Source organism: Gopherus evgoodei, chromosome 3, assembly GCF_007399415.2.
Source record: "Gopherus evgoodei ecotype Sinaloan lineage chromosome 3, rGopEvg1_v1.p, whole genome shotgun sequence".
Classification (NCBI taxonomy): domain Eukaryota; kingdom Metazoa; phylum Chordata; order Testudines; family Testudinidae; genus Gopherus; species Gopherus evgoodei.
In genome coordinates, this window is record NC_044324.1 from 218,104,353 (window position 1) to 218,123,094 (window position 18,742).

The 18,742-nt window shown below is 49.0% G+C and overlaps 1 protein-coding gene across 1 annotated transcript; it reads right to left on the bottom strand.

Moving 5' to 3' along the window:
* Positions 1–1,341: 1,341 nt before the first annotated feature.
* On the bottom strand, positions 1,342–18,361 carry OVOL2 (ovo like zinc finger 2). Its single transcript, XM_030558091.1, has 4 exons — positions 18,243–18,361; positions 15,067–15,266; positions 9,512–9,701; positions 1,342–4,147 (listed from the first exon to the last, which is right to left on the bottom strand). Exons 1-4 carry the CDS (start codon positions 18,340–18,342, stop codon positions 3,837–3,839), a joined length of 801 nt encoding a protein of 266 aa, XP_030413951.1. The 5' UTR covers positions 18,343–18,361; the 3' UTR covers positions 1,342–3,836.
* Positions 18,362–18,742: the final 381 nt, after the last annotated feature.

Below are 18,742 nucleotides of genomic sequence, written 5' to 3' on the forward strand. Positions count from 1 at the left end.
ATTTGACACTCACCGCTGACCTCCTCCCATTGGAGAGTGCTGTGAGGAGGGATCACTCCCAGGGGAAGAGGGAAAATCACCCCCCTGTTGCGAAAAGCAGGGAGAGACTAAAACAAGACAGCCAAGGGCTCCCAGGAATCCCTTCCCCACAGCTGCATATACCTAGTTTGTACGTTTTTTGTTCAGCACAGGGGGTTTCTGGTCCATGGCTAGGGCTCCCAGGTGGTGCCCCTCCAAAGGGCTCTGAGCACACCTGGGACAAGACAGCATTTTGATTTCAACCCGTGTGTCATGGGGTCCTACTCACTGCTAGGGCACCTCCTCCTGGTTGTTCTGGGGATCAGCCCTTTGCAGGTTCAGTGCCCCCTTCTGCCACTTGTTGTGTGCCTCTCCCCCTGAGACTCCAAGTGCTCTCCCTTCCTGGCTTGGCCCTCCCTCCAGGTCACAATGGTTTCCCCCTTCTGGGGTATCAAAGTCTTTCCACAGAAACTGTCTCCAGCAATCTTCTTATCACTGCCCAGCTGGTGGCACTGCCCCAGTGGCTGGTAGGGGAATGTAGGCCCACCCGCTACTCCTGATTCCAGACCAGGGACCATCTACTCAGCAGCCAAGGCCTGCACTATCTTCACCTTTCCTGCAGTTTCCCTGAGACTTTTCCTACATTCTTTCCCTAGGTTTCTCACCCTAACAGCCAGAGGGTGACTGCAGGTTCCCTCACTGCCAGCTTTCTGGCATTATCCTAGCCCCGCCTGATCCTTCACAGCTGGGCTCGGTCATCTTTCAGGGGATTACTGAGGGATTCCCCTCAACTGTGGCCTAGTTGGTTGATCTGCCCCTCCTAGGCTAGTGTGGGATGAACACCCCATCACACCCTGCCATTACCATTGCCTCCTCCTGAGCGTCAAGCAAAACAAGCTCAAACATTTCAAAACGTGTATCAACCACTACCCAGTCCTCTGGAGTACAGCTGATGCGTTATCCCCAGTTCACTCTTTCTGGACAACCCATGTGATGAAGCTGCTATACTCTGGCTCTGAACTGTAGCTGTTGGGGGGATTAAATGCAGCGTGGTGAGAGGAGAAAAACATGCTCTAGAAGGGCTTTTATAAGTAACTCCACTTTAGAATTCCCTGGCGTTCTAAAGTCTGTCATTTCAAGCGACACTGTTCTCTTCGGGCCTTTTTTCTATTACATTCCTGCTACTTAGGACAGAGTTAGGGTTGAAGAAGTAAGTTGGTCAGGAAATATCCTTAGTTGTTTTGTTTTTTCCGTTTAATAAAGTTGTCAGGGAAGAATGGTGTTAGCTCTTGCCATATAGAACTGTTTATTCGCCACCAAATAAATTACATTATTTCCTGGACTACAGGTGTGTCAAGTATATTTTGGCCTATAATTTCTACAATTAAAAAAAAACAGAATTAAATACAATTATCCATCTTTATTTTGCTAACCCACGTGATCAAACCTAAACTTTACGATCTTACACGATCTGATCTTACGTATCAGTGTGCTTGCAGAGAGGTAAACCTTACTAGAAAAGAATAATCTTTATTTTAGATGCTGTTTCGTGCCAGTCCTTGCCCTAGCTAAGAACTCAAGCCGGCTTTCATCTCTGAAGCATAAAACAGTCATGACCAGGGAACAACTAAGAGTCAAAATATAATCTGCAACCAAAATGTCACTAAGTGAATATTCTGTCATTCATCTCGACACTTTGTACTTGGAATTCTGTTTAAGAAAGTATCCCTTGCAACCTTTCCTGTTACATAGGACAGTCACTTTCTTATTCGTTACATCAAAGCTTCACTTTATTAAGATTCTTTCAAGGCCCCAAGCACCCACAGTCTTGTTGCATAAAATAGTTGCTTCATTAAGAAATGCTTAAGAACACCCAAAAGCTTTCCCTCTCCCATCCAAAGCCCTCACAGATGTCTGCACCAGGACTGAGGCAATCAAAGAAAATTTAGTTTTTACAGACACAACCAGAATCTGACATCATTTTCATATATTAACCATGGAGGTGCTGATGAGTTCCATTCCATACTTCAGGCTGAGTTCCATTTTGCATTAAAACCAGGATGCAATCTCTGTTTTGTACACAAAATAAGCGTGTGTCCTCCCCAAACGTCCAGCACTCACTCTTTGAGTACACAATGAGTTTTTGGATAATTTACAAGTAAATTCATTCATTGGTTTATGCAGTCAAACTGGGTCCTTTAAGAAATGAGTGTTGGCATGAATCTTTTCTCTGTCCTGAGTGAGCTTAGCAGAGTAGAGCACCAATCGCCACCCTTCCTGGCCAGCTAATTTGCAAGCAACGGTACTATTGGCTGTAATGACTCAGTGGTACCAAGACAGACTGGACACATGTACCAGGAGTTCTGACTGACGGATGACTTGGCCCAACTGGCATTGCTCTTCAAAGATTCCATTCGGCGGCTGCACACTTGTTTGGGCATCAGTGTCTGTAAGGCTCCCCAACGGCACTGCTGCTTGACTCCATTGAGCACTGGGCCAGCACTGCCAAAGGAACCAGAGGGGGAGCAAACGGGAAGCAGAGACACTGGGACTCCGGGCCTGGGGTCTTTCTCTCCCTGATCCTGCCACACAGCAGAGTGCTGGTCTCACTAACGCAGCCTTCTAAACCAATAAGTCAATGGCAAAGCAAGGCCCAGATTCACCAGTAAGCATTAGTTGATTTGTGCCGCTCTGGCGATGCAATGTAGTTCTATAACTAGGTGAACTGGCTAGTGCCCTCTGGCTGCTTTGCATTGCTTTGGTATCCCAGCGAAATCCACCCTTGGAAGTTTAATTTTTTTTTTTTTAAATGATTGAAGGTTGGTGCTGTGTATCTTCAAGTCCTTAGAACTATCTGGTAGCATTCTCTTTGGGTTTCTTATTTAGCGTTCATCTATGAAAATGTTTTAGAACTAGGGAAATTCCCAGACAAAAAATATATATTAAGGTGGAGTTAAGGTTGAAAAGATGCCTCAGTAATTAAACAACTGCCACAGGGATGTGATAGTGATCTCAGAACTAAGCATTAAAAAAACAGGTAATTCAGAGTTAAGGTTACACTCAAAAGAAATCCAAACATGTTAAGGTAAGAAATGCACAGTCAAGGCGCACAAAAAAACCTTAACTCTGCCCTGGAATCATGCCCCCCCGGGGGGGGACGGACAGAAATAATATGAAAAAATCTACCATCTTTAAAATTCATTTTTTTCTAACCTGGGATTACAAATCCTAACAACCTTAATCATAATCACATGGTTTCTGCGTGGTTTCACTACAGGGCAGAGTTAAGGTTGTTTGAGTGTATTGACTGTTCATTTCTTACCTTATGATACATACTCTCATCCTTAACTTCATTTTACTGTAGATTCTCATCTGGGAATAATGTTAAGGATACCTCGCTCTTATCTAGCATTTTTCACCCACAGATTTCAAAGCACCTTACGAAGTTGATTAGTGTCATTATCTCCATTATGCAGTTGAGAAAACTGAATCATGGAAATGTTAAGTAACTTGCCCAAGGTAACACAGCAGGCCAGTGGCAGAGCTGGGAACTGACGTGGAGTCTCCCGAGTACCAGTGCAGGGCTCTATCCACAGGCGATGCTGGCTCCAAAATTTTCCCGTTTATTCTCACGATTAAAAAAGCCTTGTATTTGCATTAAGCTGAGAACATTTCTCTCACATTGAGGCTGTAACATCCACAGCCTGTCATTTCCAAAAGGACAAGATGCCTGCTATTACACGGATCCCTTTCAAAACTGTTTGAAAAAATACCCGACACGTAAACTTTATTGCATGTGACCGCTGTAATCCACTGCGTTACTCGTCTTCCTCATCATCTTCAGGGTTCCGCTGCAGGACAGAGGTCAGTTTATTCTGTAAGACTGCTGCCAGCTTTTTAGAGGTTTTCTTGAGGAAAGCACTCCCAGGGTGAGCGTTATTCACATGCAGATACAAGTCCTCTTGCGTTGGGCCCGTGTAGCCACAATCTTCGCAGACGTAAAGTTTATCGCGTCGCTGTTTGTAAGCATATTGCTGCTGCACCCCATGGATCTTTTTAAGATGGGATTCCAGAGAACATCGCTGGGTAAATGCCTTGTTGCAGATCTCACATTTGTAAGGACGAATTCCTGCAAGGCCAGACAACGTTATTTATTATTAATTATGACGAATCACATTTATTGCAATAACACTTTAGGACCAACCAAGAAAAATGCCCCATTGCGCTAGGCTACAAACACTGATTAGTAGACAGTCCCTGCCCCAAACCGCTTACAATCTAAATAAATATTTACGCTTTCTTAGGATAAGATTTTCTGAAGTGGGTGCCTAAAGCAAGGTGCCTTAAATTCATATTAGGTATCAAACACCCTGTTTCAGGAAAGCACAAAAGCATTTCAGTAAGACGTAGGCACATGTTTAAGCTGAACAGGGAGGTTTTCTTGAATCAGTGTCCTAAATTTTACGGTGTTGCCAGCTCTCATGATACTGACTTTGATGGGGCCAGGGTTTCCCCTGTTTCCAGTTCTTAGGGATGCTGAGAAAAAGCTGAAAATGTTTTCCCCTAAAGACTCAAAACCCAGAGGGCAAATAAAAAACACTAATTTTAAAAAAAAAAAAAAAACCTCTTGATTTTTAAGCCAATCTCATGATTTTCAGGACCCGGGCTCACGAGTTTTGAGCTATTTTGGTCCATTTCCAACCTTAGATAAACTGGTGAAATTTTGTGTTTAGACATTGTGATCCTTCTAATATTTATACTAGGGCTGTCGATTAATCACAGTTAAGTCACAAGGTTAATTTCAAAATATTAATTGCGATTAATTGCAGTTTTAATTGCAGTGTTAAATAATAGAATGCCAATGGAAATGTAATAAATATTTTGGCTGTCTGTCTATATTTGCATATATATTTTATTCTGTTTTGTAACTGAAATCAAAGTGCAAATTATTTTTGCTCACAAATAATTGCACTGTAAACATGATAAACAAAAGAAATTGTCTTTTTCAATTCACCTCATACAAGTACTGTAGTGCAATCTCTTTGTCACGAAAGTGAAATTTACAAATGTAGATTTTTTTTTGTTACATGACTGCACTCAAAAACAGAACAATGTAAAACTTCAGAGCCTACAAGTCCACTCAGTCCTACTTCTTGTACAGTCAATCGCTAAGAGAAAGAAGTTTATTTACATTTACAGGAGATAATGCTGCCCGCTTCTTATTTACAATGTCGCCTGAAAGGGAGAACAGGTGTTCGCCTGGCACTTTTATAGCCAGCATTGCAAGGTATTTACATACCACATATGCTGAACATTCGTATGCCCCTTCATGCTTCAGCCACCATTCCAGAGGAAATGCTTCCATGTTGATGATTCTCATTAAAAAAATAAGCATTAATTAAATTTCTGACTGAACGCCTTGGGGGAGAATTGTATGTCCCCTGCTCTGTTTTACCCGCATTCTGCCTTATATTTCCTGTTATAGCAGTCTCGGATGATGACCCAGCACATGTTGTTCATTTTAAGAACACTTTCATTGCAGATTTCACAAAACGCAAAGACAGTACCAATGTGAGATTTCTAAAGATAGCTACAGCATTCAACCCAAGATTTAAGAATCAGAAGCGCCTTCTAAAATCTGAGAGAGACAAAGTGTGGAGCATGCTTTCAGAAGTCTTAAAAGAGCAACACTCCAGTGCAGAAACTACAGAACCCAAACCACCAGAAAAGAAAATCAACCTTCTGCTGGTGGCATCTGACTCAGATTATGAAAATGAGCATGGGTCAGTCCACACTGCTTTGGATTCTTATCGAGCAGAACCCACCATCAGCATGGATGCGTATCTTCTGGAATGGTGGTTGAAGCATGAAGGGACATGTGAATCTTTAGCGCATCAGGCACATAAATATCTTCCAACATGGCTACAACAGTGCCAGGAGAACGCCTGTTCTCACTCTCAGGTGACGTTGTAAACAAGAAGCGGGCAGCAGTATCTCCTGCAAATGTAAAGAAACTTGTTTGTCTGAGCAACTGGCTGAACAAGAAGTAAGACTGAATGGACTTGCAGGCTCCAAAATTTTACCTTGTTTTATTTTTTGAATGCAAGTTTTTTTGGACTTAATTCTACATTTGTAAGTTTGATTGTCATGATAAAGAGATTGCAGTACAGTACTCGTATTAGGTGAACTAAAAAATACTATTTCTTTTGGTTTTTTACAGTGCAAATGCTTGTAATCAAAAATAAACATTAAGTGAGTACTGTACACTTTATTCTGCGTTGTCACTGAAATCAGTGTATTTGAAAATGTAAAAAACATCCAAAAATATTTAAATAAATGGTATTCTATTATTGTTTAACAGTGCAATTAATCGCGATTAATTTTTTTAATCGCTTGACAACCCTAATGTATACACCTGTGCAAAACAGTTTGTAAGCTCGGGGATTTATGCTGGAGGCAGACAGAAACAAAAGAAAGAGGAGTAAAATTCCCCCATTCATATTCATGGATGATAACGATGTAATCGAATTGTGCTAATGTACACCTCCATTGCTGATGACTCAGCTACTGGATCATTTTAGCAGAAACATCCAGCTAATCTGAGGCTGGAGGAGGGAGATTCTCAATCACATATTTTTCTAGTACTGTTGAAATCTTTGTCCCAATCACACTATTAGTTAGGTCATGTCTACACTACAAGTGCTCCACCAGTACAGCTATGGTGCCACAGCTATGCCACTGGAGCACCATACTGCAGATTCTTTCTACAGTGACACAAGTGGGGTTCCAACTGTCATAAACAGATAGCTAAGGGTTAACATCTCTTTCACCTGGAAAGAAGTATCTGAAGCACCTGACCAGAGGACCAATCAGGAAACAGGATTTTTTTCAACTCTGGGTGGAGGGAAGTTTGTGTGTGAGTCCTTTGCTCTTGGTCTTCTGCCTGTATGCTCTCTCGGCTATGAGGGGATCTCTATTTCCTGCTTTCTAATCTTCTGTTTCCAAGTTGTGAGTACAGAGATCATAAAAACACTAAGGTTTCTATTGTTTTTCTTTTTGTATTTACATGTCTATAGTTGCTAAAGTGCTTTGAATTGTATTCTTTTTGAATAAGGCTGTTTATTCATATTTCTTTTAAGCAAATGACCCTGTATGTGTCACCTTAACACAGAGAGACCATTTTTATGTACTTTTTCTTTCTTTTTATATAAAGCTTTCTTTTTAAGACCTGTTGGGAGTTTTTCTTTAGCGGGGGGACTCCAGGAAATTGAGTCTTTGCTTACCAGGGAATTGGTGGGAGGAAGAAGTCAGGGGAAAATCTGTGTGTGTTAGATTTACTAGCCTGACTTTGCATTCCCTCTGGGTGAAGAGGGAAGTGCTTCTATTTTCCAGGACTGGGAACGGGGAGGGTGGAATCCCTCTGTTTAGATTCATGGAGTTTGCTTCTGTTTTCCTCTCCAGGAACCCCTGGAGGGGGGGAAGGGAAAAGGTTTATTTCCCTTTGTTGTGAGACTCAAGGGATTTGGGTCTTGGGGTCCCCCAGGGAAGGTTTTTGGGGGGACCAGAGTGCCCCAAAACACTCTAATTTTTTGGGTGGTGGCAGCTTTCCCAGGTCCAAACTGGTAACTAAGCTTGGAGGTTTTCATGCTAATCCCCATATTTTGGACACTAAGGTCCAAATCTGGGACTAGGTTATTGACACCATCGCAGTAGACAATCCATCTCCCCAAACGATGGTAGCTAGGTCAACAGATTATTTCGTTAACCTAGCCACCTTTACAGCGCGGGGGAGACCAGCATAGCCACAGCGCTCCGGGGTGGGAATTCTTCATAATTCCCATCAAATCCAGTTGGAATTCAGGGAAAACAGTCAAGTTTCAAATTGTATCTAGAACAAACAAAATGTACCTCTTTTACAAACGATACCTTTGATTAAACTGAAAGAATTTATGCTGGTTACTTTTTACAACAAATTCAGCTCAGGCAATGGAAGATGACTAATCAGTTCACTTTCATACTCTCTTAGAATCATAGATTATCAGGGTTGGAAGGGACCTCAGGAGATCATCTAATCCAACCCCCTGCTCAAAGCAGGACCAATCCCCAAATGGCTTCCTCAAGGATTGAACTCAGAACCCTAGGTTTAGCAGGCCTATGCTCAAACCACAGAGCTATCCCTCTCATGCACTATCAGAGAGCTGCAAAGTTTTGGTTGCAAACACGGCAAGGAACAATTGTTTCACACTATACTGTATATGGAAATATGTCTGCTGGTCTTAGCTTTTTTTTTTTTTGTCCTTAATAAAAGTTTGTTTTTACAAAATCTAAACTTTGGGCCAAATTGAACCTGACGGTGTGTCTCAAAATGTTGTTTCCTGCTGTTCGTCTCCAACAGCTTTCCATGCACAAATTGAAGATCCCACAATGCTTTTCAAAGAGAAAGACGAATATCTTGGCCAACGTTTTCTCAGTACATTAGATGTCAGTGGCTGTGTGGGAGCGACTGCTAAGCCATAAATGCCGTGTTTGCCTACACAGTTATTGCACCTGGATGTGCAGTGGGGTACCTGGCTAATGACTCTCTGCTTGGGGATACCATAAACAAAAAGATTAATCAAGGTTGCACCGCAGCATCCCTAAGGTCCTGGCTAGCACTGAAACAGAGAAATCAGGAAGCTTGTCCAGCAGTCACTGGGTGTCCAAATCCTGCAGCACAAGCTAAACACCTGCTGGTTTAATGACCCCTATTTTATAGGGTAGCCAGCTTGCCCAAGAATGTCTGCAGTGGTGAGGCTGGGGTCTAGGGGTCCCTCAGAAATTGCACTGGTGTAACTAGATTGATTTAGTGAAACCAGGGCAACCTTCTAGTGGACACTCTTAAAAGTCAATCAATCCATATTTATTTGGCTTAATTCAGTTATCTGCCACTCTTACAAGAGTGTCCACGGAAGGGGTTATACCAATTTAGGCTCCCTCTGCGTTCACACTCGCACTGGTTTACTTAAAAATTGGTGCAAACACTCTTATTCCAGTTTGACAGCAGCTTATTTTGGTTTAGCTTAATACTGTTCCTAACTGAATGAAGCTAACCTGGAACAACAATGTCCATGCAGCCTTGTGTACCTTAAATGTCTCCACACAGAGCCGCACAAGCCCTTCATTTAATGGATGCAATTTCTGTGAAGCCCAAAGCAGCGTGATTCTGTCACAGCTGGCTCTGTGGGGCATCTGTGCTCAGGGCTAGGAGAAGTCAGATTTGCTGTCTGGCTTCCCTCAAACCAGCCAGTCTGGAGGGGAGGCGGAGTGGGATGTAACCAAACCAAACCGTACTTATCTGAGGTTGTACTGAATATAAAATCCTATCCTGTGGTTCACCCTTTGACTATTCACCAAAACACTGCTTTCTGTTGCATGTAGGGGGAAGAGCACTTTAGTTTTTAAGAAAAGAACACCACTCGGTCGGGCTGCAGAACCTTCTCCCAGCTGCTCTCACCTGTATGGGTCCTTACATGTCTCTTCAGGTCAAAGGTGTCATTGAATCCTTTGCCACAAAAGGTGCACAGGTGTCTCTTTACTTGGCTGTGACACTTCACATGACGGTTGAGCATCCTCTGCAAACGAAAGCCTTTGCCGCATAGCTCACAATTGTGCAGCGCCGCATCATCGCAGGTACCCGTCGTGAACTAGCGGATGGAAATAGAACATGGTTTGATCCAATTCTGGGTCGACAGGCAAGAGCAAAGAACAGGGGGATTCTCTCTGTGCACAGTGAAAAAATCCTCACGATAATAACACAGGAGAAACCGAATAGCATCGTGAACGAGAAATCTGCTTTTATTGTCTGAGGTCTTAGCTTCCTACTTACAGTGAGCTGCGTGAGGCTGACTTCTTGCACCCACATTCCTCACACCGACCTCCCTGCACTATCAGGGCTTTCATCTCCTAAATCATTAGGGCCAGAGATCCATCGCATCCGATAGAAACATGCCATAATGTCCCCGCATTACATGCCCCCTCCCCGTGCCCCCATAATTAGCGTCACAACCTGGATCTGAAAATAGAGTGCTATTTCACAATACACTGAATTCCCTGCCCACCTGTATCCAGAGCTTGACTTTCAAAGGCACAAAGGACGGCCAGGTGCCCAGCTTCCATTGATGGTGTGCCTAATTCTGCCCTTTAGACCATATTTTCTAACACATATTGTGCCTGAGGGTTTGTTTTTCAGCCCTATTTTAAAAAAAAATGCTAAAGTCCCACTAAAAGAGCTGTAGTGATTTGAGTCTGTGGGTAGTAAAATACACTTGCATCTTAATAACATAGATTTGAGTGGAGATTATTCCATATGGACTTGGGCAAGATCTTCAGCTGGTGTCAATCGACTTTTCTCCATCTAAGTCAGTGGAGCTACACCAGTTTACAGCAGCTCAGGATTTGACATATATAAGAAGTGGAGAGTTCTGCAGAAACGGCCTCAAACATTGTGTGAGCCTCTGGATATATTGCATAAAATGAGCTGAAAAGATAAGCTCATGTGTGGAGGGGTGTAAGAGTTCAGAGTGCTAAGTGAATTTCTAACTCTTGTTCAAACTTATATGAGACAGGACTGACTGAATGGAAGAGAACAGGATTTCTAAAGCATTTGAAACAATCTTATTTGGGATTTCTTGAATTTGCAGTGTATGTCAGTTAGTGAGGCATGGATACCAGCTTCCTTAATGCCATGTTAATGTGGGTTGTTTGTGCTGGAAGAGATACAGCTAGCACGACATTGGGTTGGACGTTGAGAAATGAGGACGACTCCATCCACCATCACAAGGAATTGTTCAGGCACTGTACAACCTAAGGCACAGACCACAGACTCCACACAGATCTGAGGAGTTCCGTAGCTTATGGGGCAAAGTCCATAGCCCAATTCAACGGACAAGGAGCAATCTCAGAGTCCCTGTGGGTTTTTTCACAGGACAAAAGGGAACTGTCCTATGAGTCATAAACCGGGATAATAGAAACATGCGGTCATGAGAAAAAATGAAAACATTCCGAAGATTTAGGCCCTAATCCAGCCAAGCACTTCAGCACATGCTTTACTCTAAGCCTGTGAGTAACCCATTGGCTTCAATGGGACTCCTCATACTTAGATCCTGATCCAGCAAAATACCTAGGTCCTTGTCTTCATGAGAGAGTTATGCCTGTCTAACTAAGGCCTCATTGTCACAGGAAAGTTTTACCAGTTAGAGAGGTAGAACTCCCTAGATCAGTGGTTTTCAACCAGGGGAACGCATACCTCTGGGGGGTACGCAGAGGTTCTCCAGGGGGTACATCAACTCATTTAGATATTTGCCTAGTTTTACAACAGGCTGCATAAAAAGGACTAGAAAGTCAGTACAAACTAAACTTTCATTCTATATACTATACACTGAAATGTAAGTACAATATTAAACATTTATCATTATATGGTAAAAATGAGAAAGAAAGCAGGTTTTCAGTAATAGTGTGCGTCTGTATTTTTATGTCTGATTTTGTAAAAAAGTAGTTTTTAAGTGAGGTGAAATCTGGGGATATGCAAGACAAATCAGACTCCTGAAAGGGGTACAGTAGCCTGGAAAGGTTGAGAGCCACTGCCCTAGAGAGACACAGGTAGCCACTCTGCTACGGGTTATTTTCAGTTTAGCTTTAATCCCTTCCAAGCAACATACTAAAACAGGCCATGTCTACATCTAAAATTTTGCAGCGCTGGTTGTTACAGCTGTATTAGTACAGCTGTATAGGGCCAGCGCTGCAGAGTGGCCACACTTACAGCAACCAGCGCTGCAAGTGGTGTTAGATGTGGCCACACTGCAGCGCTGTTAGGCGGCTTCAAGGGGGGTTCCGGGACCGAGAGAGCAAACCTGGAAAGGAAACCAGCTTCGCCGCGGTTTGCTCTCTCGGTCCCGGAGCCAGCCAGCAAACCGCAGGGAAGGAGACCTGCTTGCTCGGGGTTCCGGGACCGAGAGAGCAAACCGGGAACGCCGCGGTTTGCTCTCTCGGTCCCGGAGCCAGCCAGCAAACCGCGGGGAAGGAGACCTGCTTGCTCGGGGTTCCGGGACCGAGAGAGCAAACCGGGAACGCCGCGGTTTGCTCTCTCGGTCCCGGAGCCAGCCAGCAAACCGCGGGGAAGGAGACCTGCTTACTCGGGGTTCCGGGACCGAGAGAGCAAACCGGGAACGCCGCGGTTTGCTCTCTCGGTCCCGGAGCCAGCCAGCAAACCGCGGGAAGGAGACCTGCTTGCTCGGGTTTCCGGGACCGAGAGAGCAAACCGCGGCGAAGCTGGTTTCCTTTCCCGGTTTGCTCTCTCGGTCCCGGAACCCCGAGCAAGCAGGTCTCCTTCCCCGCGGTTTGCTGGCTGGCTCCGGGACCGAGAGAGCAAACCGCGGCGTTCCCAGTTTGCTCTCTCGGTCCCGGAACCCCGAGCAAGCAGGTCTCCTTCCCCGCGGTTTGCTGGCTGGCTCCGGGACCGAGAGAGCAAACCGCGGCGTTCCCGGTTTGCTCTCTCGGTCCCGGAACCCCGAGTAAGCAGGTCTCCTTCCCCGCGGTTTGCTGGCTGGCTCCGGGACCGAGAGAGCAAACCGGGAAAGGAAACCAGCTTGATTACCAGAGGCTTCCTCCTTCCACGGAGGTCAAGAAAAGCGCTGGTGAGTGTCTACATTGCATTACCAGCGCTGGATCACCAGCGCTGGATCCTCTACACCCGAGACAAAACGGGAGTACGGCCAGCGCTGCAAACAGGGAGTTGCAGCGCTGGTGATGCCCTGCAGATGTGGACACTCTCAAAGTTGCAGCGCTGTAACTCCCTCACCAGCGCTGCAACTTTCTGATGTAGACAAGCCCACAAACACAAAAAAGCCACCCTTATACTGGAATAAGAGCATCTACACAGAAGATTATGAGGGTATTTGACTTAACACCTTAGTTTACACCGAAGAAAAAACTTCCCCGTATAGACAAGGCTTAAATTGGTTTAGAATCACACCTTTTATTAAATCAATGCAGCTTTCTCATGTAAACAAGATTTCAATGTATCGCTAAGGACTTCCTTTTGCTGTGTTTAATGGAACAGACGATTTGTTTACCAAAAAGTTTCTAGAGGTTTTGGTTGTGAAGATAATCCTTACAAAGTAAGCCAGCATGCCATTGTGTTGACTCTGCAGAGACTGAAACAATAGAGTCTTCCCCAGTTTATCTCACTTGCCTGTTAATTAACTTGAAAGTGTTATTATGAGTTAATGTTTTCATTCTTGAGTCTAATACAAGAAAGGTTGAGCTAATGTGATTATCTGAAGTGGCTGGACCTGATGCTGGTGATTCAGCTATTTGGAAGAACGGACTTTATGGGGGAGGCTCAATGTTTTGATTATGCTAATAGTTAAACATTAATTTGATAGCCCCCATCTGCCACTAAGGATACATCTACACTGCAGGGTCAGCTAACTCAGCCTCCTGGGGCTTGGGAGGCAGTGTAGTCACCGAGGATGGGACTGGAACCTAAGACCCCATGTGGGAGGAGCATCCCAGAGCCCAGGCTCCAGCCCAAGCTGGAATGTGTATATTGGACTTGTCTAGCCCCGTAAGCCCAAGTCAGCTGACTCGTGCCAGCCCCTCGGTGCCCTGGGTCTCCTATCACAATGTAGACATACTCTAAAATAGAGGGTGAAAGATGAGTTTAGCAGTCAGAGCGAAAAAGGAGTTGAGCAGACTCCTGAGAATCTGCAGTGCATTTAGTGGTGTTTTTAGAAAGCTTGGGCGTGTTCTGCAGAAACTCAGCTAATAAGATGATACATATTTCTGCGTGATCGTCTCTGGCTCTAACAATATGGGGATTAAAATATAAGGGTCATCAGTAAACTAGTGAGCAAAATAAATCCTTGTAGAAATTCCACAGTTTGAGTAAAAAATAACCCCAAATTCTTTTCTTCCTGGCCACATGTGGCCCAGATCCTGCAATCAGCTCGGTACAAACACGAGGTTTTACCTACACAGAGATCACGGCAGAATCAGGGCCTACAGCAGCACAAAGCTATTCTGTACTGAACCATATACAAATAAATAACAACAATGAAGAGGCAGAGAATTAGGTTTTCCTGAAGCCCTGGTTATTTTGCCTGATCCTCCTCCTCCTCCTCAGTAGCAAAGCAATGCTAGCAGAAACTGGCTCATGGAAAAGAACATAAGCCAGCTGCAAAATTTTGAATGAAGCCACCGTAGTGAGGCTGACGTCATTTTCTCTGATTGGGCTACTTTTTCTTTTACACTCAAATCAACTACCCTTTTTCTGTCTTGCCATTTCTACTGAAATCTCCATTACAATCAGCTGGTTTTTGACTCTACTCAGTCAGGCTCCAAATACAAGCATGTGTGTACACGCAAGAAACACAGACGGAGAGTGAATTTTTCCAAGTACACCTCTACTCCGATATAACGCTGTCCTCGGGAGCCAAAAACTCTTACCACATTATAGGTGAAACGGCGTTATATCAAACTTGCTCTGATCCGCCAGAGCGCACAGCCCCCGCTCCCCCGACCCCAGAGCATTGCTATACCGCATTATATCCGAATTCGTGTTATATCGGGTCGCGTTATATCGGGGTAGAGGTGTAGTTAGTTAACAGACAATTCATGAATTTCAACACATGGTGAGTGTCTAAATCCCCTAATCTGCCTTGCAAAGCTCATCCACGGTTTTTGAGGGCGGGTATTTCCATAGCTTTGTATTTATTTAACGGAAAGGACATTTTTAGAGTAGGCCCTTGGGTATAGTTTTGGGAGGGGGAAGAGGGGCTTTGCCCCCTCCCAACTGCATTGCTCCTCCACATGCAGTCCCATTGGCCTAGAAGTCAAACTATGCCTATGAGTAGGCTCCAGTGTGTCAGTTGTGTGGCCCAGATCCTCCAAGGTATGTAGGTGTCTAACTCGAATAGGAGTTAAGTGCCTAAATACCTTGGGTTCCCCAGCTGACGGTCACTGGGCTGGTTGTGCGCCGGGTGGGCAGATTATGGGAGGCTGGGGCTGTACCTTGATTTTCGATCTGACCACTGGGCGCTTCATGGCCAAGTCCAGAAGGGTCCCCTCTGTGTTCCCGATCTCGGCTGCTGGCTGTGGAGTCGGAGGATCACTCCGCTCAGCATCCCTTGTGCTGGCGGTGCTACTGCCATTGCTCTCCAAGCTGCAGCTGTCTTCAATGCGGCAGTTCAGCAGCACGCAGCTTATCCCTCCTGGGGCGAGGCAGAGGAGGGTTACTGGGAAAGGGAGAGACACTTGCTGCAGGGGAAAGGGGGTGGCCCAGATTCAGAGCCCCTGCAAGAGGAGCAACAGTGGCCAGGGGAGGGGCAGCCGCAGCAGAGTGCAGATAGCAGCTGCAGTGCTGCCGGGGGGCAGGCTGGGTTCTGGCCCTTCCTAGAAGAGGGTTGGGGGAGCAGAGTGGGAGGGTGCCACCCAGGGACAGGCTAGCAGGGGGCAGGATGTCATGGGACAGGAAGGCAGGGCACTGTCCAGAGGTGGGTGGGCACGATGGCAAGAGGCAGGAAGGGGGCAGGCAGAGTGCAGGTGCCAGGGGGTGCCAGGCTGGTGGGCAGGACGCTGCCCAGGGTGAGCAGGCTGGTAGGGGGAGGCATGCCAGGCTGGGCGCAGGTTGGGGGGAGGGGTTCCAGGCTGGTGGGCAGGCAGGGTACTATCCAGTGGCAAGCTGGCAGGGGACAGGTGGTGGGGTGCAAGACTGGCAGGGCACAGGTGGCTCCAGGCTGGCAGGCAGGGTGCAGATGGCAGGGGGGTGCCAGCCAGGCAGGGGGTGGTACCAGACAGGCAGGGTGCTATGCAGGGGCAAGTGGGGCAGGAGGTGGTGGGGTGCCAGGCAGGCAGGGCGCAGGCAGTGAGGGGTGCCAAGCAGGAAGACAGGGTGCTATGCAGGGGCAGGTAGGATGCGGGTGATGGGGGGTGCCAGGCAGGCAGGGCACAGGTGGCGTGGGAGGTGCAGGCAGGCAGGGTGTTATGCAGGGGCAGGCAGGGTGCAGGTGGTGGGGGGTGCCAGGCAGGCAGGGCGCAGGCAGTGGGCAGGTGAGGAGGGTGCCAGGCAGGGTGCAGGTGGTGAGGTGGGGAGTGCCAGGTGGGCAGGGGGTAGGTGGTGATGGGTGCCAGGCAGGTAGGCTCAGATGGCAGGGGTGCCAGGCAGGCAGGGTGCAGGTGGTGGGGTGGTGCAAGGCAGGGCACAGGTGGTGAGGGGTGCCAGGCAGGGCACAGGTGGTGGGGGTGCCAGGCAGGCAGGGTGCAGGTCGTGCTGGGTGCCAGGCAGGCAGGGGACAGGTGGTGGGGGTGGGGGGTGCCAGGCAGGCAGGGGTCAGGTGATGGGGGGTGCCAGTCAGGGCACAGGTGGTGAGGGTGCCAGGCAGGAGGCACGCAGGGCACAGGTGGTGGCGGCAGCCAGGTGGGAGCAGGCAGGAGGTGATGCCACGCAAGGCACAGTTGGTGTGGGGTGCCAGGCAGGCAGAGGGCAGGTGGTGCTAGGCAAGGCACAGGTGGTGGGGGTGCCAGGCATGGGGCAGGCAGGGGGTGGTGCCAGGCAGGGCACAGGTGGTGGGGGTGCTAGGTAGTGGGGGGTTCCAGGCAGGCAGAGGGCAGGTGGTGCCAGGCAGGACACAGATGGGGGGGCAGGCAGAGGGCAGGTGGTGCCAGGCAGGGCACAGGTAGTGGGGGCTGCCAGGTTGGGGGGTGCCAGGCAGGCAGAGGGCAGGTAGCGCCAGACAGGGCACAGGTGATGGGGTGCCAGGAAAGGGGCAGTGCCAGGCAGGGCACAGGTGGTGGGGAGTACCAGGTGGTGAGGTTGCCAGGCAGGCACAGGGCAGGTGGTGCCAGGCAGGGCATGGGGGGCAGAATGCAGAGGGCAGGTGGTGCCAGGCAGGCAGAGGGCGGTGGTGCCAGGCAGGGCACACATGGTGGGGTGTGCCAGGTGGTGGGGGGTGCCAGGCAAGCAGAGGGCAGGTGGTGCCAGGCAGGGGGGTGCCAGACAGGCAGAGGGCAGGTGGTGCCAGGTAGGGCACAGGTGGTGGTGGATGCCAGGCAGGGAGGATACCAGGCAGGCAGGGGGCAAGCAGGGAGTGGTGCCAGGCAGGGCACAGGTGGGGGGGTGCCAGGCATGGGGCAGGCAGTGGGTGGTGCCAGGCAGGCAGAGGGCAGGAGGTGCCAGGCAGGGCACAGGTGGCGGGGGGGGGGCAGCGCTGTTTGAGCAGCGGGCGGGCGGGGCGGCCCTGCGAACAGGGCAATCGGAAACTCAAACACTTAATGGTCCCAAAGTTCAAACAGCCCAGCCGGGACCGGCCGGGGCTTCCTCCTTCCCGTTATACCCGCTGGGGCCCCACCCCGTGCGCCCAGCAGCCGGCTCCGAGGGCAGCAGCCTCGGGCTGTTCGGGGGGCGCTGCCCCGGGCACCAGGGCTCGATCCCGAAGGTGTCAATGGAAAGCCCCCCCCCTTGGCTTCGGGGGGCTTTTGGATCAGGCCGAGAGGGAGTCACTCGGGGGAGGGCAGGGGGTCTGGATCAAGCACCGTTTGGGGAACGTCCCCGGGCATCAGCTAAGATCGGGGGGGACACACATCCCCCCACACCCCGATCCTCCCACATCCAGCCCCACACTCTCATATATACCCCCATACACCCAGCCCCACAGCCCCCCACCCACATACACACCCCATCCCCCACATACAGCCAGCCCCCCACCCACATATACACCCCATCCCCCACACACAGCCCCCCACACACAGCCAGCCCCCCACTCACATACACACCCCATCCCTGCACTCCACACACAGTCCACCCACCCCCACACCCACATACAGCCAGTCCCCCACCCACATACACACCCCAGCCCCGCACTCCACACACAGTCCACCCCCCCCCACATACAGCCAGCCCCACAGCTCCCCCCCCCGCCCCACGTGTCCATTTCTGGGTCCCAGCTGCGATCTACTCCCACGTGCGACGCCCCCGCCGTTTGTTCTCGCTGAAGATCTTCACCCTCCCTTCCCAAACTCTTGCAAAAACTGCCCCCCCCCGGGTCCCGGGGGAGCTCCCCCTGCCCGCTGCGCCCCGATCTATTTCGGGGAGGGGGTGTCGCCTGTCTCCTCTCCCCTGCTGGGCAGCGAGCGGTGCTGCCGCAGGCAGGTGACCGCCCCCCAAGCGCCGCGCTCCGCTGGCCCCGCACCTGGGATGTAGGTGTCCGCTCGCTCCTCGTCCGGCAGCTCATCCCAGCTGCGGCTGGCCGGCTGCGGGCTTCGCCTCTTCACCAGGAAGGCTCTGGGCATGGTGCGGGCGGGCGCCGCCGGGCTCCCCCCTTCTGCCCCCGATCGCGGGTCCTGCTGCTGCCCCCCGCCCCAGGCCGGGCAGCGCCGAGCCGGGCCGCTGCAGCTCCGGGGCGGCCGCACCCCCGGCGCCGGCAGGGGGTCCCGCAGCGGGGAGCGGAGCCCGCACGCACCCAAAAGCGGGGGGAAAGTTTCCTAAGGTGGAATAGAAAAATGCACCAGGAAACTCGGCGAGGAGCATGCGTGCTGCAAACATAACGGTGTCAACAAGCCTCCTTACCTGTCCGACCGGTTGGAGCGGCTCCGCTTTGTTCCAGCCCTTCCTCCTTAGGCATGAATGTTTGCAAAAGAATTCAGCGTCGGGGGGGGGGGGGGATCCACCATGTTCTCCTTGTCCCCCCCC

Bases quoted from the DNA above. Each gene is read 5' to 3' on its own strand.
- OVOL2 (XM_030558091.1), bottom strand. From the start codon at position 18,342: ATGCCCAGAGCCTTCCTGGTGAAGAGGCGAAGCCCGCAGCCGGCCAGC. The intron at 15,267-18,242 runs GTGCGGGGCCAG...GCCTCGCCCCAG, and splicing joins AGCGGACACCTACATCCCAG to GAGGGATAAGCTGCGTGCTG. The intron at 4,148-9,511 runs GTGAGAGCAGCT...CTGGCCTTGCAG, and splicing joins ACATGTAAGGACCCATACAG to GAATTCGTCCTTACAAATGT.